Below are 24924 nucleotides of genomic sequence, written 5' to 3'. Positions count from 1 at the left end.
GCCCGACGGCTGGCAGAAAATCGGGGCCATGGTATCAACCAACACGATGGCTGATACCAAGAATATGGAGCACAGGCCCTAGAAAATCTTGATTCATTAGAAAAGCACATCAGACATTGTTCTGCCAACAGAAATCAAAGTCAAGGCACTATCTTATTCCTTCTAAGACATAGCAGCCTCTATCACAGCTGTGGGCACTGGATAGTGTTGACAGCTCTAGCACTTAGTGATGTTTGAAGATACCCGAGGTGGTGCACAACCTGCCCTGATTGGTGCTTATTAGGCAGCTGATTATGTCCTCGACACAAAGGTCCCTCTCTGGCCCGAGTGTCTATGTTTGTTGGCCTTTTGACCAAAGGGCTGACTTTGCACTTAATAAATCAGCAGGATGAGTGAGAAAGTGGCATCGCCATTACTGATGGTTGTGAATGTTTCCGATTGTCACATCAACTTCTTGAGAGAAATGAGCACAGGCTCAGCTCCTGGAAGCTGTAACTTGTAGGAAGACCAATACAAAATACTTTTCATTACCATCTGTAGTTGGATCCTGGCACTAGCATTGATCAAAGCAGGCTTCAACCGAGATAGTCCCTGCCTGAAGGATTCAATGCAGCAAAACATTGCACAGACACAGCATGATGAGACTTGAAAAGAAAGAAAGTTTAAAGGAAAAATAAAAGTTTCCCCAAAAAATCATGTGCTGAACCATACAAAGTGATTATCAAGCTCCAATGAATGAACAAAAAGGACTAGAGAACAGTGCTGCCGACAATGGGGCAGAAGGACTGAGGGAAGATCAATACAAAGTCAAATATAGCTCTGCAGCAAGAGAAACCATGCAAGTACATTTTGCAGGGCTTGAAATCTTAAAGGGAGCTGTCCATTTGGAGAAATGGACAAGCCGGCTGGTACCTGGAGGATTGATGAGTGAAGTAGTAATAAGTTCAAAGAAAATCTAAGGCGTTTATGTTGATTAGACACTGATTTGTACATATCTGGGAATAGGACAGGCACACCGCTCAAAGCATGGTCAGCCTCTAAAAGAACCCATTGCCAGAGGATAAATTTAATAAGTTTGATTAAAATCTGGGAACAGGAAATCAGTGAAGTGAGTTAGAGCTATTTTTATGAAATTATAGTAAATGAATAGGCCATCAGTGAAAAATCAAGTACCAAATGTGATATATTTACAATGCACCCATCTGTTTTTGGTGATTGTATGGGAAGAAAACAGAGTACAGTTTTAAATTAAATTGAGCATTACCTGTGCTGCCTGAAGCATTTGCTGTTGCTGGAAATAAGCTTGTTGCTGGTGCAGCAAATACTGCTGTTGAAGTAACAGATGTGCCTGTGGTTTCGGTTGCAGATGCTGCGGAGGCTGAGGCTGAGGCGGAGCTGGCTGAATTTGTGCTTGTTGACCATATAACTGAGCAATGTGCCCACCACTTGCAGCTGTAGCTCCTGTGCAAACCAAGAATCGCAAAATGTTAAATGTTCTGACGGTTATTTCCCCCGCAGATCTTTAATGAACTGCAAAAAATCTTTTATCACTCAGCCTAAAAGTTGAGTGGAATATTTGTATTGTTGGCGGTGGGATCACGCTGGAGGTGGCACAAATGGCAGAGGATGATCTGTCGAATGTGGTGGCTGGTGGGGTGAAAGGGGAGGCCAAGGGGAACCCTATCGCAGTTCTGGGAGGGAAGGGAAGGGGTCGAACTTCAATGAAGCAGATTTCTTAATCATCTGAAAGAATTTGTGTCACAGTCAGGATTTTGTTTTGCATACACCAGTTGAAATACAACTGAGTGTTTGTACTTGATTTTTCACCAACACTGGTTCTTTGATCCAGCAGCTATTATCTGGACATTGAGGACTTGGTAGATTTTATTATCCTGGCAGCACTGATATAAAGTTTCAGGTTAAGATGTCTTCAGAGTTAGAGACCAACAGGAACCAGGATCAAAGAACATAAGAAATAGGAGCAGGAATAGCCATATGGCCCCTCGAGCCTGCTCCTCCATTCAATGAGATCATGTCTGATCTTTGACCTCCACTCCACTTTCCCGCCCGATCCCTATATCCCTCGAGTTCCTTAGAGTCTAAAAATCTATCAATCTCAGCCCTGAATATAATCACCGACTCAGCATCCACAGCCCTCTGGGGTAGAGAATTCCAAAGATTCACAACTTTGAGTGAAGAAATTTCTCATCTCAGCCCTAAATGGCCGACCCCTTATCCTGAGACTATGCCCCCGAGTTCTAGATTCTCCAGCCACGGAAATAGCCTCACATCTACCCTGTCAAGCCCTCTCAGAATCTTACAAAAGCAAAATACTGCGGATGCTGGAAATCTGAAATAAAAACAGAAAATACTGGAAATACTCTGCCGGTCAGGCAGCACCTATGGAGAGAGAAACAGTTAACGTTTCAGGTCGCTGACCCTTTGTCAGAACTGGAAAAAGTTAGAGATGTAACAGGTTTTAAGCACATGCAGGGGCAGGGAAAGGGGGTTGGGGAGGGAAGAACAATAGGGAAGGTCTGCGATAGGGTGGAAGGCAGGAGAGATTAAGACAAAAGGGATGATTGTACAAAGCAAAAGGAGATGGTAATGGGACAAGTAAAGAAACAAAAGATGAATCTAGAAGAGGTGTAAATGAGAATAGCAGAATCATCAACAGCTGCCATCTGAAAAGAGGCAGAGGTTATGGTCTGAAATGGTTGAACTCGATGTTGAGTCCAGAAGGCTGTAAAGTGCCTAATCGAAAGAGGAGGTTTTGTTCCTTGAGCTTATGTTAAGCTTTGTTGGAACATTGCAAGAGGCCGAGGGCAGAGGGGTCAGAGTGGGAGTGGAGCAGGGAATTAAAGTGACAGGCGACCGGAAGCTCGGGGTCACACTTACGGACTAAACGGAGGTGTTCCACAAAGCGGTCACCTAATCGGTGTTTGGTCTCCCCAATGTAGAGGAGACCGCATCGTGAGCAATGAATACAGTACACTAAATCGCAAGTACAAGTAGTAAATCGCTGTTTCACCTGGAAGGAGTGTTTGGAGCCCTGGACAGTGGGAAGGGAGGAGGTAAAAGGACAGGTGTATTGCATCTCCTGCATTTGCACAGGAAGGTGCTGTTGGGGGCGATTGAGGAGTGGACTAGGGTATCATGGAGGGAACAGTCCCTTCGGAATGCTGAAAGGGATGGGAAGGGGAAGATGCGTTTGGTGGTGGGATCACGCTGGAGATGGCGCAAATGGCAGAGGATGATCTGTTGAATGTGGCGGCTGGTGGGGTGAAAGGGGAGGCCAAGGGGAACCCTATCGCGGTTCTGGGAGGGAGGGGAAGGGGGTGAGCAGTGTGGGAAATGGAACGGACATGGTCGAGGGCCATGTCAACCACGGTAGGGGAGAATCCTCGGTTGAGGAAAAAGGAAGACATATTGGAAGGACTAGTATGGAAGATGGCGTTGTCAGAACAAATGCGACAGAGGAGGAGAAAGAGAGAATGGAATAGAGTCCTCACAGGAAGCGGGGTGGGAGGACGTGTAGTCCAGGTAGCTGTGGGAGTCAGTGGGCTTGTAGTGGATGTTTGTTGCTAGCCCATCCCCAGAAATGGAGACAGGGAAGTCAAGGAAGGGAAGAGTCGGAGATGGACCATGTGAAGGTGAGGAAAGGGTGGAAATTGGAAGCAAAGTGAATGAAATTTTCATTCACTTTCAGACAATAACCTCTGCTCCTATTTTTTCCAGATGGCAGCTGATGATTCTGCCATTCCCATTTACATCTCTTCTGCTCATCTTTTGTTTCTTTACTTGCCCCATTACCATCTCCTTTTGCTTTGTACAATCAAACCCTTTGTCATTTAATCACTCCTGCCTTCCACCCCATCACAGACCTGCCCTTTTGTTCTTTCCTCCCCTACCCACCTTTCCCTGCCCCTGCACTTGCTTAAAATCTGTTAATGGTTTCTCTCTCCACAGATGCTGCCTGACCTGCTGAGTATTTCCAGAATTTCCTCTCAGAATCTTAAATGTTTCAATGAGATCACCTCTATTCTTCTAAACTCCAGAGAGTATCGGCCCATTCTACTCAATCTCTCCTTATAGGTCAACCCTCTCACCCCAGGAATCAATCTAGCGAACCTTTGTTGCACCACTTCCAAGGCAAGTATATCCTTCCTTAGGTACGGAGAGCAAAACTGTACCCAGTGCTCCAGGCGTGGTCTTACCAAAGCCCTGTACAATTGCAGCAAGACTTGCTTACTCCAACCCCCTTGCAATAAAAAAATATATCATTTGCCTCCCTAATTGCTTGCTGTACCTGCATGTTAACTTGGCGTTCCGTGTACGAGGACACCCAAATCTCTCTGAACACCAACAGTTAATAGTTTCTCACCATTTAAAAAATATTCTTTTTTCTATTCTTCCTACCAAAGTGAATCACCTCACATTTCCCAGATTATACTCCATCTGCCACCTTCTTGCTCACTCACGTAACCTATCTATATCCCTTTGCAGAATCGGTGTCCTCACAGCTTACTTTCCCATTAGATGAAAGTACAGAGTGTAATGTATCCAAGTCATTAATATAGATTGCAAATGGCTGGGGCTCCAGCACTGATCCTTGAGGCACCCCACTAGTTACAGCCTGCCAACCTGAAAATGACCTGTTTATTCCTACTCTGTTTTCTATCGTTCAACCAATCCTCCATCCAAATTACCCCCAACTCCATGTGTCCTTATCTTGTGTAACAATCTTGTGTGGCACTTTATCAAATGCCTTTTGAAAATCCAAATATACTACATCCACTGGTTCCCCCTTATCTACCCTGCTAGTTACATCCTCAAAAAACTCCAATAAATTTGTCAAACACTATTTCTCTTTCATAAAACCATGTTGACTCTGTCGAATCATATGATTTTCTAAGTATCCTGTTACCACTTCCTTAATAATGGATTTTCAGCATTTTCCCCCGACAACAGACGTCAGGCTAACTGGCCAAAAGTTCCTGGTTTTCTCTCTTCCCTCCTTTCTTGAACAGCAGGGTTACATTTGCTACCTTCTAATCCACCAGTTCCAGAATCTAGGGAATTTTGGAAGATCACAACCAATGCATCCACTATCCCTGCAGCCACCTCTTTTAGAACCCTAGGGTGTAGGCCATCAGGTCCAGGGGAGTTGTTGGCCTTTAGTCCCATTAATTGCTCCAGTACTTTGTCTTCACTAATATTAATTACTTTAATAAGGCTGCCAGCAATTATGTTTTTCCAAGAATATCTAAGCTTTAAAATGAAAATCCATGGGTATTATCTGAACATCCTGGGAACTTGAACAAGTGATGGACCAATCAGAAGTTAAAGATAATTCACTGTATCAGACTAAGTTAGGGCCTCTTAATTTTCATCATTCACCAAGGTAGAGAGAGAGAAAGCCCTCCATTATGGCTGATAATAAAAGTTTTAGTGAGCATAGAATATCTCAACTTATTGCAGTTTTGGCCTCTCTTTGATATAGCAAAGTAAAACCAATATATCAAAATAACTTTGTGGCTCCACTCGGATACTGCATGTACCTGCACTGTTTGAAACTGATCGAACTCTCACGCTATACTGTGGCAATCTCCTGCATTACTCTTCAGCACTGGTTTGGCACTCTCCTCAACCCAACTTCCAGTCGGCACAAAACCAGTTTTAGGAGCATTTTTATGTATGCCACTGAGTTTGTTTATTTGAATTGGACAGCCCAGCAGCAGAGGTGATGTCGGGTCTCAGTGCGGCTCCCTCACTGGTGGGTTGTACATCGTTTCTAGTGGGAGCGGTTCTAGTGGGAGAAGGAGGAAGCTGTAGGCTGCAGGAAGATATCAATAAATTGGTCAGGTGGGCAGATCAGTGGCAAATGGAATTCAATCCGGAGATGTGTGAGGTAATGCATTTGGGGAGGGCTAACAAGGAAAGGGAATACACATTAAATGGTAGGACACGGAGTAGTGTAGAGGAACAAAGGGACCTTGGAGTGCATGTCCACAGATCCCTGAAGGTGGCAGGCCAGGTAGATAAGGTGGTTAAGAAGGCATACAGAATGCTTGCCTTTATTAGCCAAGGCATAGAATACAAGAGCAGGAGGGTTATGCTTCAACTGTATAAAACACTAGTTAGGCCTCAGCTAGAGTACTGCGTGCAGTTCTGGTCACCACATTACAGGAAAGATATGATTGCACTAGAGAGGGTACAGAGGAGATTTACAAGGATGTTGCCAGGAGTAGAGAATCTTAGCTAGGAGGAAAGAATGGACAGGCTGGATTTGTTTTCCTTGGAACAGGGGAGACCTTACTGAGGTGTATAAAATTATGAGGGGCCTAGATAAAGTGGATAGAAAGGACCTATTTCCCTCAGCAGAGGGGTCAAAAACCAGGGGGCACAGATTTAAAGTAATTGGTGGAAGGTTTAGAGGGGAGTTGAGGGGAAATGTCTTCACCCAGAGGGTTGTGGGAGTCTGGAACTCACTGCCTGAAAGGGTGGTGGAGGCAGGAACCCTAACCACATTTAAAAAGTACTTGGATGTGCACTTGGGATGCTGTAACCTGCATTACTGGGAAGTGGGATTAGGCTGGATAGCTCTTTGTTGGCCGGCGCGGACACGATGGGCCAAAATGGCTTCCTTCCGTGCTGTATGATTCTATGAGAGCGGGGCCAATTTGTAACACAATGCAGCTGCATGGAGTAAATGGTGAGAGATCAGACAGAGTATTAAGGAGAAGGAGCCAGAGCCGGGAGCACAAATGTTGATGTATCAAAGTCTCAATACATCAAAGCTTTTTCCTGTCCTATTGCATGGCACTACATTGACACTACACTGTGTACGCTGCTTTCACAGCTCCTAAAGCATTATGCACAGTAGAAGCATCAGTGCTACTATTTTGCTGCATTTTTTGAAAGTAGAGGCCTGAAAATTTACTGTAGGATCCTCAGTGACCTGACTTAAGTTCCTTAGAATATTTTTTTTTGAGGCCATATGGGTTTCACCATTAAACTGCCCCTCCTGCAGTTTCAGATCTTACTGTGCGCAATTGTTAAAAGGTATGACTGAATGTCTATAATCCTGAAGCCTAGCCAATTTCAGATGTCACAGTACTTTAAAAATCAAAGCACTGGATAACCTTGCCTTTCACAATGACTTGTAACTTAAGGGTACATTCACTGACCCTGCACTCCTGGGGGAGAGCCACATTCAAAGGGGGCGCAGATTGAAGAATTGGCATTGCAGTATTGTATCCGATATTTCCTTCAAGCTCGGCTCCCACTGGGATTCAGTGACTTTAGCAACGGATTCATTAAATATCTAAATTGTTTATTGTTCAATGAACATATAGGGACAAAATACTTGGGAACAGAATCTGCTGCAACAGGGCTGAAGCCAACTGAAGCAAGCTAAATAAAAGGGAGTATTGCAGTCTGCGTGTAGCTGTGTGACTACCCTTTTGCTGCCAGAGTTCGCCGCCATGTATTATAATTTGTGATCTGCAGTCTAAGTTACTGCAAGGAACAGAAAATATAAAAACACTCCAACTTAAGTTTTTTTTTAAAGTTTCTCTGATAAGTTAGCAAACTTGAGAAGTTTACCACCACTGCCTTTTGGAGATCTACCATTTCAGGCCTCAAACACATGAAGGCTGCTCCGCTGACATTAGTATGTGACTCTGTGGAGTTATTCTGGTTGATATCCAGGATTGAAAAGGGTTACTATTGCTAAGAGTCAGAGGCTGGGAAATTCAGTACCAGCTGAACAGCTAACAGTACCCAGTTGGTACTGAGCTTTCAAGTTGGGAGTCCGCACAATAGGCGTCCTTTTTGGCCCTGGATTCCAACCACCACTAGACACTATGGAGTTGCTTGTTGATGGAACAGACGGCCAAGATCAGCGGAGTGGCTCCGTGGCTGGTCTCCGAGAGGCTGTGGATCATATTGTAAATCTAATTTCTTCTGCAAGAGAGACTTCAAAAAAAAATTGAAGATCATTTTTATCAACTATTTTTTCCCCTAAGGGAGGGGGAAAGTAGTTTACATTAAATTTCCACTTGCACTTAACTTCTTTAAATGAATAAACCTTTATCCTAGCTTTAAATAGCCTGCAATCACCATGATTTGTGTTCTCAGCACAATGTAGTCAATCTACTGCCACCGAAACACTTAAAAATTGAATTATTTTTGGTCAAAAGACATTTAAATGTTTCAGATTTTCTTGTGTACAGCAAATTGCTGAAATAAAGAATTTCAAATGGACTAGGTTTTCATATTTGGTTTACAGAATGCTTGCTCGAGGCACCATTTCTTGGCAAGCTAGTCTTTTTTTAATTTTAGAAATTCTCACCCAGAGTGCAGCTGTTTTTGTTAACAGGTTCACAGTCTATCTAGCAGCATAATTCGAAGGGAAACATTCTTGGAAAAAAAATTAAAGCCAGGCACTTCCTCACAATTGTTCCTCAAACAATTTATAACTTTTCACATGCATGTCATTATTCAGCTCTATGCATAAAAAAGGCAGGCAGATTGCAGGGTGCTCATTTTTCAAAAGGAAACCAACATCTCAGGAAGTCACCTATGGTTTGAGGATGCACCTGCAACTGCTACTCAGTCAAGTGGCTTTTTTTTTTTTTTAAATTGTGGGTTCAACGCCACTGAAAATTGTAAAACAAAAGTTTTTTTAAAAAAAGACATAGAAGATAGGAGGAGTAGGCCATTCGGCCCTTCGAGCCTGCTCCGCCATTCAATGTGATCATGGCTGATCATCCAAATTCAGTACCCTGTCCCTGCCTTTTCCCCATATCCCTTGATCCCTTTAGCCTCAAGAAATATATCCAACTCTTTCTTGAATATATTTAATGAACTAGCCTCCACCGCCCTCTGTGGCAGAGAATTCCACAGGTTCACCACTCTCTGGGTGAAGAAATTCCACCTCATTTCAGTCCTAAATGGCTTACCCCTTATCCTTAGACTATGACCCCTGGTTCTGGACTCCCCGGCCATCAGAAACATCCTTCCTGCATCTAGTCTGTCCAGACCCGACAGAATTTTATAGGTTTCGATGAGATCCCCTCTCAATCTTCTAAACTCCAGTGAGTATAAGCCCAATCGACACAATCTCTCCTCATACGTCATTCTTGCCATCCCAGGTATCAGCCTGGTGAATCTTCGCTGCACTCCCTCCATGGCAAGAACGTCCTTCCTCAGGTAAGGTGCCCAAAACTGCACACAATACTCAAGGTGCGGTCTCACCAAGGCCCTGTACAACTGTAGCAAGACATCCTTGTTCCTGTACTCGAACCCTCTTGCTACGAAGGCCAACATACCATTTGCCTTCTTAACCGCCTGCTGCACCTGCATGCTTACCTTCAGCGACTGGTGCACAAGGACACCCAGGTCTCTTTGCACTTCTCCTTCTCCCAATCTATTGCCATTTAAATAATAATCTGCCTTCCTGTTTTTGCCACCAAAGTGGATAACCTCACATTTATCCACATTATAGTGCATTTGCCATGTTTCTGCCCACTCACCCAACCTGTCCAAATCGTACTGGAGTTTCCCGACATCCTCCTCGCAGCTTACCCTCCCGCCCAGCTTTGTGTCATCTGCAAATTTGGAGATATTACATCCAATTCCCTCGTCCAGATCATTAATATATATTGCGAACAGCTGGGGTCCTAGGACAGATCCTTGCGGTACCCCACTAGTCACTGCCTGCCACTCGGAAAACGACCAGTTTATTCCAACTCTTTGCTTTCTGTCCGCCAACCAGTTCTCTATCCAAGTCAATACCTTGCCCCCAATCCCATGTGCCTTAATTTTGCACGCTAATCTCTTGTGTGGGACCTTATCGAAAGCCTTCTGAAAGTCCAAATACACCACATCCACTGGTTCTCCCTTATCTATTTTACCAGTTACATCCTCAAAAAATTCCAGTAGATTAGTCAAGCATGATTTACCTTTTGTAAATCCATGTTGACTTTGTCCGATCCTGTCACTGCTTTCCAAGTGCTCTGCTATTACATCTTTTATAACAGACTCTAGCATTTTCCCCACAACCGATGTCAGGCTTACCGGTCTATAATTCCCCGCTTTTTCTCTACCACCTTTTTTGAATAGTGGGGTAACATTAGCTACCCTCCAATCCATGGGTACCGTTCCAGAGTCTATCGAGTTCTGGAAGATGACCAGTAATGCATCTACTATCACTAGGGCCACTTCCTTAAGTACCCTGGGATGTAGACCATCAGGCCCTGGGGATTTATCGGCCTTCAGTCCCATCAATTTTCCTAACACCATTTTCCTACAAATACTGATTTCTTTCAGTTCCTCTCTTTCATCAGACCCTATGTTCCCCGGCATCTCTGGGAGGTTATTTGTGTCCTCCTTTGTGAAGACAGAACCAAAGTATGCATTTAGTTGGTCTGCCATTTCCTTGTTTCCCATTATAAATTCCCCTGATTCTGACTGTAAGGGACCTACGCTTGACTTCACCAATCTTTTTCTCTTCACATATCTATAAAAGTTTTTACAGTCAGTTTTTATGTTCCCTGCTAGCTTACTCTCATATTCTATTTTCCCTTTCTTAATTAACCCCTTTGTCCTCCTTTGTTGACTCCTAAACTGCTCCCAATCCTCAGGATTATTGCTTTTTCTAGCCAATTTTTATGTCCTCTCCTTGGATCTTACGCTATCCATAATTTCCCTTGTTAGCCACGGTTGAGTCACCTTTTTTGTTTTATTTTTATGCCAAACTGGGATGAACAAATTCTGTAGCTCATCCATTCGGTCTTTGAATGTTTGCCATTGCCTATCCACCGTCAACCCTTTGAGCGCCATTCCCCACTCAATCCTACCCAACTCGCTCCTCAGATCATCGTAGTTTCCTTTATTTAAATTGAGGACCCTTGTCTCCGAGTCAACTACTTCATTCTCCATCTTAATGAAGAATTCGATCATATTATGATCGCTCCGACCCAAGGGGCCTCGTACAACAAGATTGCTAATTAATCCTTTCTCGTTACATAATACCCAGTCTAAGATGGCCTGATCACTGGTTGGTTCCTCGACATATTGGTCCAGGAAACCATCCCGTAAAGACTCCAGGAATTCCTCCTCCACAGTATTGTTACTAATTTGGTTGGCCCAATCTATATGTACAATAGACATTGCCAAATAGACCAGGTGCTTTTTTGTGGGGAGGGGATGAGGAAGGAAACAGGTAATTTAAATCCACTGAAAAAACAGCATTTTCATTTGATTATACAGAACGGTGATTTAAAAACGTGCCCAACTACACACCTGCTGGTTGAGAGACCAACTGTGCAGTTGACGGTTGAGAGACCAACTGTGCAGTTGACGGTTGAGAGACCAACTGTGCAGTAGACGGTTGAGAGACCAACTGTGCAGTAGATCTCTTCCTTGGAGTCACAGCAGGCTGAATCGTCAGAATGCTTGAAGACGGAGTTGGTTGGCCAGCTTTAGGCCTTTGGCGAGGTGCTATTGAGGTCTCTGTAGTCGGTACTGGGTCTGTAAGCCTAAGGAAGGTTTACATGAACAATAAATTTAATAGTACACATCCAAGTTACAAAAGAAAACGGCATCACTTTTTAAAAAAGTGGCACACACTAGTTTGGACTACAGTTTAAAAGGCATCAGGAAATTTACTTTGATTATATTGGTTCTAAAAGGAACAAAATTCTGGACTATAACTACCATGTTCTGATCGATCACAGTTTACCTTGCTCTTAGTTGAGACTTTTTAACAGCAACTTCACTAGCTTTTACTGGTACTGGCATTTTCACTGGAATCGGCACATTCTGGAAAACAAACACATATCTTGAACACAGAGCACATTTAATCGCTCCTTCGAAAAAAAAATTGTATGAAATACAGAATGCAGAGTCTAAAACTAAACTGCCTCAATAGGAAAGTAATCAAACAAAATACTCGGGTTTGGTGAAATTTAAAGCAAAGGAAAATGCGCCAAATCTCAAGTTTCACCCCTTCTCCAAAACCAGGTGTACAGATTCATATCTTTGAAACACTTCACTTTCAAAGTCTATATTTATGCAAACGCAAACTACTTACTATCCAGTGAGCCTGCTTCACTAACCATTTTTAGACCTTATTTACTGAGCTGCATAAAGGAACCCTCCAAACATTTTAAGGTCAGAATGTGCACAGCGAAACAAACACACAAGCATTTGCTAAAATTACAAAGTACAGTGCAGATGAGGGAGGCCATTCGAGTCCATCCTTTCATTGAAGCCCATGAGTCCCCCCTCTCAACATCAAACCTGCTTCTTGAAAGTTTGGCCTCCACTAAGCATTGATCATGGTGAAGAGGTGTGCCTGAAACCAGTTCAGAACTTGTCTTTTATCAGTTTGTACAAATGTCCCTTTGTTCAGCAGTTCTGGTTTAATTTGAGATTTGGATTAACTTTTTTAAAATTCCACTTAGTATTTTATATACTTCTATTACGATCATTTCCCATTTGCCACCTATCAAGGATGAAAAATCCTAGCTTTCTAACCTTTCCTGATAACTCAGTCCTCTGGCACTAGGGAAACATAGAAACATAGAAGATAGGAGCAGGAGTAGGCCATTCGGCCCCTCGAGCCTGCTCCGCCATTTAATGGGATCATGGCTGATCATCCAAATTCAGTACCCTGTCCCTGCTTTCTCCCCATACACCTTGATCCCTTTAGCCTCAAGAAATATATCCAACTCCTTCTAGAATATATTTAATAACTTGGCCGCAACTGCCTTCTGCGGTAGAGAATTCCACAGGTTCACCACTCTCTGGGTGAAGAAATTCCTCCTCAACTCAGTCCGAAATGGCTTACCCCTTATCCTTAGTCTGTGACCCCTGGTGCTGGACTCCCCCCGCCATCGGGAACATCCTTCCTGCATCTAGTCTGTCTAGTCCTGTTAGAATTTTATAAGTTTCAATGAGATTCCCTCATTCTTCTAAACTCTAGCAAATATAAGCCTAATCGACGCAATCCCTCTTCATACGCAATTCCTGCCATCCCAGGTATTGTCTGCTTCAGAGATAGATAAAACAACTAGCATTTATACAGCGCCTTTAACCTAGTAAAACAGCCCAAGCAGCTTCCCAGGAGCTGAATCTGACAAAAATTGACACCAAGCCAAAGAAGGAGACATTAGGACAGGTGACCAAACACTTGGTCAAAGATCATAACCTCTGCCCCCTATTTTTCCCCACACGGCAGCTGTTGATGATTCTGCCATTCCCATTTACACCTCCTCTGGACCAATATTTTGTTTCTGTACTTGTCCCATTACCATCTCCTTTTGCTTTGTACCATCATCCCTTGTGTCATTTACTCTCTCCTGCCTTCCACCCTATCACAGACCTTCCCTTTTCTTCTTTCCTCCCTGCCACCTTTTCCCTGCCCCCTGCACTTGCTTAAAACCCGTTACATCTCTAACTTTTTCCCGTTCTGACGAAAGGTCACCGACCTGAAACGTTGACTCGGTTTCTCTCTCCAACAGATGCTGCCCTGGCCTGCTGAGTGTTTCCAGCATTTTCTGTTTTTATTTCAGATTTCCAGCATCCGCAGTACTTTGCTTTTGCTTGGCCCCTCTCTGCATTGCTGCCAGGGGCTGGAGGTTTCACTCGTGATCGATCAGAACCGAATGCAGTTTAATACAATACTTACTCCTAGAGCATTCTTCTCACTCACAATCATTACATTAAAAAACAATTGCATTTCTGCATCTTCACCGAGTCCAATTCTAATTTTAGAATTCATTTCATGTCTGCGTTGAAGCCAAGAACTGATTTTCCAAGTTTATGCCATTCTAAATATCAGATTCGATTTGCCTAACAAAAATTGCCAGTTAATCTGGGATATAAAAATGTCACGTCAAATTTATCATGTAGCGCTGCTCTGTCAGGGTTGGTCAAAGCAAGACTGTCATTTTGTGCAGCAGAATTATAGTTCCCCAAAAATGCCACGGTTGTTTCAGTTTCTCTAAAATCCTACAAGAATGTCTCCCAATGAGCTTTTATACAGTTAGAGCACAACTCCAATGCAATGAGAATCAGAATACTAGTGACTCAATTTGTGCAGGACCTACATAACTGACTTGCAACTTTTACACTATCCACCTTCATTAGCATGCATGACCCACAATCTGGATAATCTAGCACCATCTGCAGAGGACTGTCAAAAATGGGCTCGACAGAACTATTCCTGTCAAAAGATCATTTCTTTGTGGTCATCAAGGAAACCCAGCAAGAAAGCATACTTACACTGATATTCTTAACTGGACACACCCGCTTTGACAGCCTAAATGTAAAGAAAGAAACCTGATAAATATCAGGTCTTTTGTCTGGGTCTACCTCGAGCATATACCCTGCAACAAAAAAAATACATCAGTTTATGCAACCGAGGAAAATTTAGGCAAAGTAGCAATAAAAATTAACCCAGAAAATGAATCATCACAAGAGCTGAATACTTACGTATTAAACAGTGCATTTCATTGGAATATCTAGAATTATCCGAAATTGTAAAACTTCCATCACAGATGGCTACTTGGCTTTCTCCAAATGGTAGGGTAAAGAAGCACAGTTTGTAAAGTAAACACCCAAGTGCCTAAGAGATATAAAAAAAATGTTAATCTAGAGACCAACTACTCAGCAACTTTACTGCACACAGGCAGGTCAAATTAATTCCAAAGAAATCAAGCGCGAGATAGAAAGAGCATTTGGGAACACATCGGCCTCCAATTTGTTCCTAGAAACAGGTCAATCTTTACATACCCATATGTCAGCTTTAGTGGTAATAGACTTTCCACTGTAAAGGTTAACCATTTCTGGTGCTCTGTAGGACAGCGTTGTATATCTGAAAATTAGAGCAAGATTACATTATTCATGCAACACTAGCGCTACCTTGTTGTGAGGAGAGCTGCCTTTCCCACTGTTGGCTTTTTGTATGTCTTCACAGTATGTTGGCTTGTAGTTTAGTTACAACTTGCATTTATATAGCACCTTTAACATCCCATGGCGCTTCACAGGAGCGTTATCAAACAAAATTTGACACCCAACCACAGTAGGACAGGTGACCAAAAGCTTGGTCAAAGAGGTAGGTTTTAAGGAGCGTCTTAAAGGAGAGGGGTAGAGAGGCAGAAAGGTTTAGCGAGGTAATTCGAAGGTTGGAGCCTAGGCAGCTGAAGGATCACCCACCAATGGTGGAGCGATGAAAATTAGGGATGTGCAGGAGGCCAGAATCGCAAAAGCAGAGAGATCCCAGAGGCTGGTAGGGCTGGTGGAGATTACAGAGATAGGGAGGGGCGAGGCAATGCAGGGATTTGAAAACAAGGATGAGAATTTTAAAAGCGAGGTGTTGCCAGACTGGAAGCCAATGAAGGTCAGCGAGCACATGGCTGATGGGTGAATGGGACTTGGTGTCAGTTAGGATATGGGCAGCAGAGTTTTAGATGAGCTGAAGTTTATGGAGGGTGGAAGGCTGGCCAGGACAGCGTTGGAATAGTCAAGTCTAGAGGTAACAAAGGCATGGATGAGGGTTTCAGCAGCAGATGAGCTGAGGCAGGGGCAGAGACAGGCGTTGTTGTGTAGATGGAAGTAGGCTGTCTTCATGATGGAGAGGATATGGGGTCAGAAACCTCAGGTCAGGGACACTAAGGTTGCGGTGAATGGTCTGGTTCAGCCTCAGACAGTAGCCAGGGAGAGAGATGACGTTGGTGGCTAGGGAATGGAGTTTGTGGCTTTGGTCTTACATACATAGAAGATAGGAGCAGGAGTAGGCCATTCGGCCCCTCGAGCCTGCTCTGCCATTTAATGAGATCATGGCTGATCATCCAAATTCAGTACCCGGTCCTTGCTTTCTCCCCATATCCCTTGATCCCTTTAGCCTTAAGAAATATATCTAACTCCTTCTTGAATATATTTAATGAATTGGCCTCAATGCCTTCTGTCTTCCCAATGTTTAAGTGGAGAAAATTTCTGCTCATTGGACAAGCAGCGTGACAAATCAGAAGCAGTGGAGAGGGGGGTTGTGGGGTAAAACTGGGTGTCGTCAACATACATGTGGATTACTAGATTATATGAAAGTATAAAGACCAAAATAGCAGATGCTATGAGAAACAGAAATGCCTTGAGGGCCAACTTGAACTACACAATACCACTTGCTTTTGAAAAATTATCGTAGAAGTACATCATGGAATACAAAACCGTACAATGCTACCTCAAACAGCCCAGTATATTAACTACTGCTAGTTTCACTAATAAAACAACGCAAAACTGTTATAGGAATTGAGATATGACACAAGTCCACGCATCTCATTCATTAATTTCATTTCAATAAAAAAAACAAGTAAACCCACATCCACATGGGCCATAGTTATCTGCTGAAACAAAGATGGTGACTCACCCCCAAAAGGAAACAGAAAGCATGCAACCAGTCACAAAGACGGCAGAGGGAGCCTAGCCACTGACAGAAGGATTTGTTGTTAGAGGTTAAACAATAAGCTATGGTTAGGCGAGTAATCAGAACTTGGGGCCATGTGATGGGGAGATTTATTGTGCATTTGAGTCATTTGCAGTGGATGACCGGCTCAGGGCAGAGCAAGTGTAAGGTGGGTAGGGCTTTTTCCACCTAGGGGGTAAAGTTGATAAGCATCAACAGATCTACCCAAGTTGAGGGAAGTGAGAAATGTAGAAGGGTTGTTCCAATAAGTTGAAAGTGTAGCAGCTGTGGCACAGTCAGAAAAGAAAAGAAAAGCTAATTGCATGAATTTACCAAACCTCAGATAGCAGATTGTGTGGGGGTGGGGGGGGAATAAAACTGCATTTTAATTAAAGGGTACCAACTGTAAATTGCAGGAGTACAACTCATGTAGACCATGTAAAAAATACCAAAATTACCCTCTCCCCAAAAATATTTTTAAATACAATATTTACATCAGATTTCTTTTGAAAACATTTAACAATGCAGCTGTGCAATCGTGCTAGTAGCTACTGGAAATACACAAAAAACCGCAGCAAATGCTACAGGAGACTAGAGTAACATTTTAAAATGACAAAGTTAGCATACATTACAGAAGTCACACCTGCATCAGCAGTTAACCATAGCAATCAATTATGCAGAGGATGCTATAAAAATATTTTCTTGCAAATGTTAATGTCTTTTCAACTTTAAAGCTAGTTCAAGTTAACAGGTACAAGATTTTAAATAAGATAAACTTACTTTTTTATTTCCTCTTCAACTGCACCAACCCCTTCAGTCTGAGGGCGTATAAATCGGTTTGTGGCACTTCCAAAATCACAGAGGACATAACTACCACTGTCGTGAAGTAGAAGATTTTCAACCTAGTGTCGAACAGAAAGTGCACTGAATACAAAACACTGCATTTGGGCGAGAAGTTTTAGCTTGATATTTCTCAAGTAATTCTCACCTTAAGGTCTCGATGAATAATTGGAGGTTTGCATTGATGTAGCCTAGCCACTGCTTCACAAGTATCACAGAATATTTGCAGCACCTCAGTTTCACTAAACCCAGAATGCAATCGTTGGTTCATCAAGTTGACAACCTGACCACCTATGAGAACAGAAAAATCTGATGGATTAAAGCTCACTTTCGATTTATCAATTGAAATTCAGCCACACTGAAAAATAATTTACTTAATGGTCATTAAAAGTACTGCTCTCTGTAGTCCAAGGTCTTCACTTTTCAGTTTCAATCCATATCTCTTAGTTATATTCAAGCTATTAAACGGTGATCAGGAGGGCAAAAAGATAAGTGGAAACTACAGATGATGCGAAACAAAATAGCAAGAAATTCTTCCAGTAGCACAATGGCAAGTAGATAGTCAGGGATGAGGTAAGAATTTTAAAGGAACAGTACCAATGGGGATGAAAATGAAGATGATCAGAGAATGGTTAATATACTAAGTATTCATTAGAAAAGACAAGGGTAAAGTGTCCTGCACTGACAGAAATAATCCATGTAGATTTACTAGTTTCAAAATCAAAACAATCTAAGCCAGGGTGACACACAAACCAATTTCTGGGAACAAATGCTTTCCATTGCAGGGTACTAGGGCAGTCTAGGGATGGCATTCGTGAAATGCTGACAATGATCATGAAGGAGCCACTCAATATTGGAGATATTACTACATTAGACACACCTAATGTAGTACCCATATTCAAGGAGAGATAAATTTAACCCAGGCAAGTACAGATCCTTCAGTCTTTTATTAATACAGGAAACTCTCTGGTATCCGGCACCGACAGGACCGGGATGGTGCCGGTTGATTAAAAATTCCAGATGACTGAAGGTTATCTACCGAGGCTATTTTTAACAAAGAGTCAGACTCCTGTTATTGAGGTGTTCGGACTTCTGACTGCGCCAAGAAGCCAAGTAGTGGCAGTTTGGAGAACTACCCCCACTGACTAACTCGGCCTCGGCAACATTTCCAGTTATTGAGGTGCTGTTTTCAGAGTATGTATTTTGCCGGTTAATAGAGAATTCCGGATATTTAGGTGCCGTTTAAAACGAGAGAGTTTCCTGTATCTGATAAAATAATAGAATTGATTATCAGGAGAAAATCTGTTCAAGGCTGTAAACAACAGCCAACATGGCCAGGGAAGGTGAACATCTTGCATGATTAACCACCGTAAACTTTATTTTTTGAGGAAGCAACATCCCAATGGGGGAAAACCATGAGATGTGGTGTACTTAAATTTCCAAAACCCCTTCAATAAATTTACTCATTAAAAGGCTGCTACTAAAACCAAAAGCTGTGAAAATTCATGGCCAAACTTGGATTTGGGGAAGGAATTGGCAGTAGGAAAGTAAACAACGATACTAGTTAAGGGGATAAGCACTAGAGAATGGGGTAAAAAATAAAGGGGGGCTGAGCAGAGTGCTCCACAAATCAGGGCTGTGGGTCTTCCAATTAAATTAGAAACCGTAATAACTTGGATTCAGAAACCCAAAGCCAAGTCAAATTCACAGATGATGCAAAACTTGGGGGCAGTAGAGTCAGAGAAATCTGCCAGGGACTTAAAAGAGTTAGATAAAAATCTGTTAACAGATATATTAGTGGCAGATGAAATTTAATACAGACAACTGCAAGATGCTACACCTAGGAATGAAAAATGGATGGTGTAGGAATAGTTGAAAAGGTGCAGTAGAAAGTGACCTAGGACCACAGATTGTATACTTAATGTTAAATCACTAGAGCAGTAGCAAAGTATTGCTAGATCAGTTGATACAAGTTGGAAAAGGTCATGCTAAAACTACAACATCCGAATAGACAGCATCCTATAGTACTGTACTGAGTTTTGATCACTATGACATAACGGAAACATTCAAGGCATAATCATGGTACAGACAGAGCCTCACCATGGATTCCATCTGGCACATTAAATGCCGGTGTCCAAGGAGTTCGGCGGTACAAAACACAGCCGGAGCCCAGGAGAGCGCAAGAGTTCGGCGGTACAAAACACAGCGGGAGCCCAGGTGAGCGCGAGACCTCGGTGGTACAAAACACAGCCGGAGCCCAGGAGAGCGCGAGACCTCGGTGGTACAAAACACAGCCGGAGCCCAGGAGAGCGCGAGAGTTCGGTGGTACAAAACACAGCCGGAGCCCAGGAGAGCGCGAGAGTTCGGTGGTACAAAACACAGCCGGAGCCCAGGAGAGCGCGAGACCTCGGTGGTACAAAACACAGCCGGAGCCCAGGAGAGCGCGAGAGTTCGGCGGTACAAAACACAGCCGGAGCCCAGGAGAGCGCGAGACCTCGGTGGTACAAAACACAGCCGGAGCCCAGGAGAGCGCGAGAGTTCGGCGGTACAAAACACAGCCGGAGCCCAGGAGAGCGCGAGACCTCGGTGGTACAAAACACAGCCGGAGCCCAGGAGAGCGCGAGACCTCGGTGGTACAAAACACAGCCGGAGCCCAGGAGAGCGCGAGAGTTCGGCGGTACAAAACACAGCCGGAGCCCAGGAGAGCGCGAGACCTCGGTGGTACAAAACACAGCCGGAGCCCAGGTGAGCGCGAGAGTTCGGCGGTACTAAACACAGCGGGAGCCCAGGAGAGCGCGAGACCTCGGTGGTACAAAACACAGCCGGAGCCCAGGAGAGCGCGAGAGTTCGGCGGTACAAAACACAGCCGGAGCCCAGGTGAGCGCGAGACCTCGGTGGTACAAAACACAGCCGGAGCCCAGGAGAGCACGAGAGTTCGGCGGTACTAAACACAGCGGGAGCCCAGGAGAGCGCGAGACCTCGGTGGTACAAAACACAGCCGGAGCCCAGGAGAGTTCGGCGGTACTAAACACAGCGGGAGCCCAGGAGAGCGCGAGACCTCGGTGGTACAAAACACAGCCGGAGCCCAGGAGAGCGCGAGACCTCGGTGGTACAAAACACAGCCGGAGCCCAGGAGAGCGCGAGAGTTCGGCGGTACAAAACACAGCCGGAGCCCAGGAGAGCGCGAGACCTCGGTGGTACAAAACACAGCTGGAGCCCAGGTGAGCGCGAGAGTTCGGCGGTACTAAACACAGCGGGAGCCCAGGAGAGCGCGAGACCTCGGTGGTACAAAACACAGCCGGAGCCCAGGTGAGCGCGAGACCTCGGTGGTACAAAACACAGCCGGAGCCCAGGTGAGCGCGAGAGTTCGGCGGTACTAAACACAGCGGGAGCCCAGGAGAGCGCGAGAGTTCGACGGTACAATATACAGCGGGAGCCCAGGAGAGCGCGAGAGTTCGACGGTACAATATACAGCGGGAGCCCAGGAGAGTGCGAGAGTTCGGCAGTACTAAACACAGCGGGAGTCCAGGTGAGCGGCTACAACTGACCGGCGAGTGTAAAGAAGTAAAAAGTAATCAAAGTGTGACGGCACCAGAAAGCAGATAAGTGATTGGTTGGTGAGTATTTCTATATTTCTCGCTTTTTTTTTTCCAAATTTGGGCTTCTAAATTTAAGTGTCTTGGTGTAGATTAAAAGATATACGTGTTCCAAATTTTAAAACTAATGAATTAATTAATTGAGATGGGAGACCAGGCAATGTGTTGTTGCTGCATGTGGGAGCTGGTGGACACCATTGAGGTCCAGGGCGACCACATCTGCAGCAATGTTGGCTGCTCGAGGAACTTCGGCTCAGAGTTGATGAGCTGGAGTCCGAGATTCAGACACTGCGACACATTAGGGAGGGGAGCGTTACCTGGACACCAAGTTCCAGGAGGCAGTCACACCCACTAGAGTATTTACTTCCAATTTGGCCCATGGTCAGGGACAGGAGGGTGTGACTACAAGCGAGGCAGGTATTGGGATCCAGGAGGTAGTGATGGAGGAGCCTCTGCCCTTGGCCGTGTCCAACAGGTACGAGATTCTTGCTCCCTGTGTGGACAAGGGCAAGGACTGCAGGGTGGATGAGCAATCTGTCCACAGCACCGTGGTACAGGGAGCCATTCAAGTGGGGGGGGAAAGAGAAGTAAAAAGAAATGTTGTAGTGATAGGGAATAATATAGTTAGGGAGATAGACACTGTTCTCTGCAGCCGAGAGCGCGAGTCCCGAAGGCTGCATTGCCTACTCGGTGCCAGGGTTAAGGACATCTCCTCTGGGCTGGAGAGAAACTTGGAGTGAGAGGGGGAGGACCCAGTTGTCATGGTCCACGTAGGCACCAATGACATAGGTAGGACAAAGAAAGAGGTTCTGCTGACAGAGTATGAGCAGCTAGGGGCTAAATTAAAAAGCAGAACCACAAAGGTAATAATCTCTGGATTACTACCTGAGCCATGAGCAAATTTGCATAGGGTAAATAAGATCAGAGAAATGAACGAGTGGCTCAAAGACTGGTGTGGGAGAAATGGGTTTCGATTTGTGGGTTGTGGGGCACTGGCACCAGTACTGGGATAAGAGGGAGCTGTTCTGTTTGGACGGGCTTCACTTGAACCATGCTGGGCCAGAGTCCTGGCGAATCAAATAACTAGGGCTGTAGAGAGGGTTTTAAACTAAATAGTGGGGGGGGGGAGGAAGGATCCAGATGAGCAGGAATTTTAAAAGTCAATGATAAATGAGAAAGCAATAGAGCAGGATAGAGATGGGGGAAATAATAACCAGTGTGTGACAGGAAGGGACAGAATGTTTAAAAATAAGAGTGCAAGAGAAAATGGGGCCAAAACAAGGACAAAATGGTAAAAAGAAAGTTAAAAGCTCTATATCTGAATGCACGCAGCATTCGTAACAAGATAGATGAGTTGACGGCATAAATAGATACAAATGGGTATGATCTGATCGCCATTACAGAGACGTGGTTGCAAGGTGATCAGGGCTGGGAACTGAATATTTGGCAATTCGGAAGGATAGACAGAAAGAAAAGGGAGGTGGGGTGGCTTTGTTGGTAAAGGATGGGATCAGTGCAGTGGTGAGAAGTGATATTGGCTCAGATCATCAAAATGTAGAATCGGTTTGGGTGGAGATAAAAATTAATAAAGGGAAAGAGTCTCTGGTGGGCGTAGTCTACAGGCCCCTGAACAGTAGCAAGTGTTGGACAGAGTATAAATCAACAAATAATAGAGGCCTGTAAAAAAGGTACGGTAATAATCATGGGTGATTTTAATCTCCATATTGATTGGACAAATCAAATTGGCCTTGGTAGCCTCGAGGAGGAGTTCATAGATTGCATCCGGGATAGTTTCCTAGAACAGTATGTAATGGAACCAACCAGGGAGCAAGCTATCTTGGATCTGGTACTGTGTAATGAAACAGAATTAATAAATGATCTCATAGTAAAAGGATCCTCTAGGAAAGAGTGATCATAGCATGGTTGAATTTCAAATTCAGTTGGAGGGCGAGAAAGTTGTATCTCAAACCAGTGTCCTGATCTTAAACAAAGGCAATTACAATGGTATGAGGGCAGAACTGGCTAAAGTGGACTGGAAAAATAAATTGAAGGGCAAGACAGTTGAAATGCAGTGGCGGACATTTAAGGAGATATTTCATAACTCTCAACAAAAATATATTCCAGTGAGAAAGAAAGATTTTAAGAGAAGGGAGCACCATCCGTGGCTAACTGAGGAAGTAAAGGATGGTATCAAATTGAAAATGAAGGCATAAAATGTTGCCAAGATTGGTGGGAGACCAGAGGATTGGGAATTTTTTTTAAACCAGCAAAGGATGACAAAAAAGAGAGATGAAGAATTAGGAGAGTAAACTGGCAAGAAACATTAAAACAGATAGTAAGAGCTTCTACAGGTGTATAAAAAGGAAGAGGGTGGCTAAAGTAAACGTTGGTCCCTTAGAGGATGGGAATGGGGAACGGGGAAATGGCAGAGACTCTGAACAAATATTTTGTATCTGTCTTCACGGTAGAAGACACTAACAACATCCCAATAATGGATAATCAAGGGGCCACAGGGAGGGGGGGGAATTAAAGACAATCACTAAGGAATAGTACTTGGTAAAATAATGGGACTAAGAGATGACAAGTCCCCTGGACCAGATGGCCTGCATCCCAGGGTCTTAAAAGAAGTGGCTGCAGAGATAGCGGATGCATTGGTTGCAATATACCAAAATTCCCTGGACTCTGGAGAGGTCCCAGCGGATTGGAAAACCGCAAATGTAACACCCCTATTTAAGAAAGGAGGGAGATAAAGCAAGAAACTATAAACCAGTTAGCCTAACATCTGTCGTTGGGAAAATGCTGGAGTCCTTCATTAAGGAAGCAGTAGCAGGGCATTTGGAAAATCATAATGCAGTCAAGCAGAGTCAGCATGGTTTTATGAAAGGGAAATCATGTTCAACAAATTTGCTGGAGTTCTTTGAGGAGGTAACGAGCAGGGTGGACAAAGGTGAACCAGTGGATGTGGCGTATTTGGATTTCCAGAAGGCATTCAATAAGCTGCTACATAAAAGGTTACTGCATAAGATGAGAGCTCATGGAATTGGGGGCAATATATTCGCATGGAGAGAGAATTGGCTAACTAACAGAAAGCAGAGAGTCGGGATAAATGGGTCATTTTCCAGTTGGCAAAAAATAACTAGTGGGGTGCCACAGGGATCGGTGCTCGGGCCTCAACTATTTACAATCTACATTAATGACTTGGATGAAGGGACCAAGTGTAATGTAGCCAAGTTTGCGGATGATACAAAGATGGGTGGGGAAGCAAGTTGTGCAGAGGGCTTAGGGAGTCTGCAAAGGGATATAGACAGGCTAAGTGAGTGGGCAAACATTTGGCAGATGGAGTATAATGTGGGAAAGTGCGAGGTTATACACTTTGGCAGGAAAAATAAAAAAATGGAGATTACAAAATGCTGCGGTTCAGAGGGACCTGGGGGTCATTGTGCATGAAACACAAAAAGTTAGCATGCAGGTACAGCAAGTAATCAAAAAGGCAAATGGAATGTTGGCCTTTATTTCAAAGGGGTTGGAGTATAAAAGCAGGGAGGTCCGGCTACAACTGTACAGGGTATTGGTGAGACCACACCTTGAGTACTGCATACAGTTTTGGTCTCCTTATTTAAGGAAGGATATACTTGCATTGGAGGCAGTTCAGAGACAATTCACTAGGTTAATTCCAGAGATGAGGGGGTTGACTTATGAAGAAAGCCTATACTCATTGGAATTTAGAAGAATGAGAGGTGATCTTATTGAAACATGCAAGATACTGAGGGGGCTCGACAAGGTAGATGCAGAGAGGATGGTTCCCCTCGTAGGGATATCTAGAACGCGGGGGCACAGTTTTAGAATAAAGGGTCGCCCTTTTAGAACTGAGATGAGGAGGAATTTCTTCTCTCAAGAGGGTTGTAAATCTGTGGAATTCTCTGCCCCAGAGAGCCGTGGAGGTTGGGTCATTAAATACATTTAAGGTGGAGATAGACAGATTTTTGCAAGATAAGGGAGTGAAGGGTTATGGGGAGC

General features: G+C 44.0%; 1 protein-coding gene and 1 long non-coding RNA gene across 7 annotated transcripts in view; one reads left to right on the top strand and one right to left on the bottom strand.

The window, feature by feature from the left end:
* LOC147098528 (AP2-associated protein kinase 1-like) overlaps positions 1 to 24924 on the bottom strand; it is a 121247-nt gene that overhangs the window by 26878 nt on the left and 69445 nt on the right. For all 6 annotated transcript variants that reach the window (XM_085970335.1, XM_085970337.1, XM_085970336.1 and 3 more), the window contains 8 exons: positions 17460 to 17602; positions 17252 to 17373; positions 14806 to 14887; positions 14506 to 14638; positions 14296 to 14399; positions 11750 to 11829; positions 11311 to 11546; positions 1265 to 1461 (listed from right to left, as the gene is read on the bottom strand). In XM_085970335.1, the coding sequence (XP_085826461.1) occupies positions 1265 to 1461; positions 11311 to 11546; positions 11750 to 11829; positions 14296 to 14399; positions 14506 to 14638; positions 14806 to 14887; positions 17252 to 17373; positions 17460 to 17602 (1097 nt within the window). The remainder of the gene's footprint in view (positions 1 to 1264; positions 1462 to 11310; positions 11547 to 11749; positions 11830 to 14295; positions 14400 to 14505; positions 14639 to 14805; positions 14888 to 17251; positions 17374 to 17459; positions 17603 to 24924) is intronic.
* Positions 1 to 24924, top strand: part of LOC147098529 (uncharacterized) — a 35968-nt gene that overhangs the window by 4166 nt on the left and 6878 nt on the right. The gene's annotated exons all lie outside the window — the stretch shown is intronic.

This window comes from Somniosus microcephalus, chromosome 29, assembly GCF_052327205.1.
Source record: "Somniosus microcephalus isolate GS21.2 chromosome 29, FLI_Smic_1.0, whole genome shotgun sequence".
Classification (NCBI taxonomy): Eukaryota; Metazoa; Chordata; class Chondrichthyes; order Squaliformes; family Somniosidae; genus Somniosus; species Somniosus microcephalus.
This window is presented reverse-complemented; position numbering and strand designations above follow the sequence as displayed.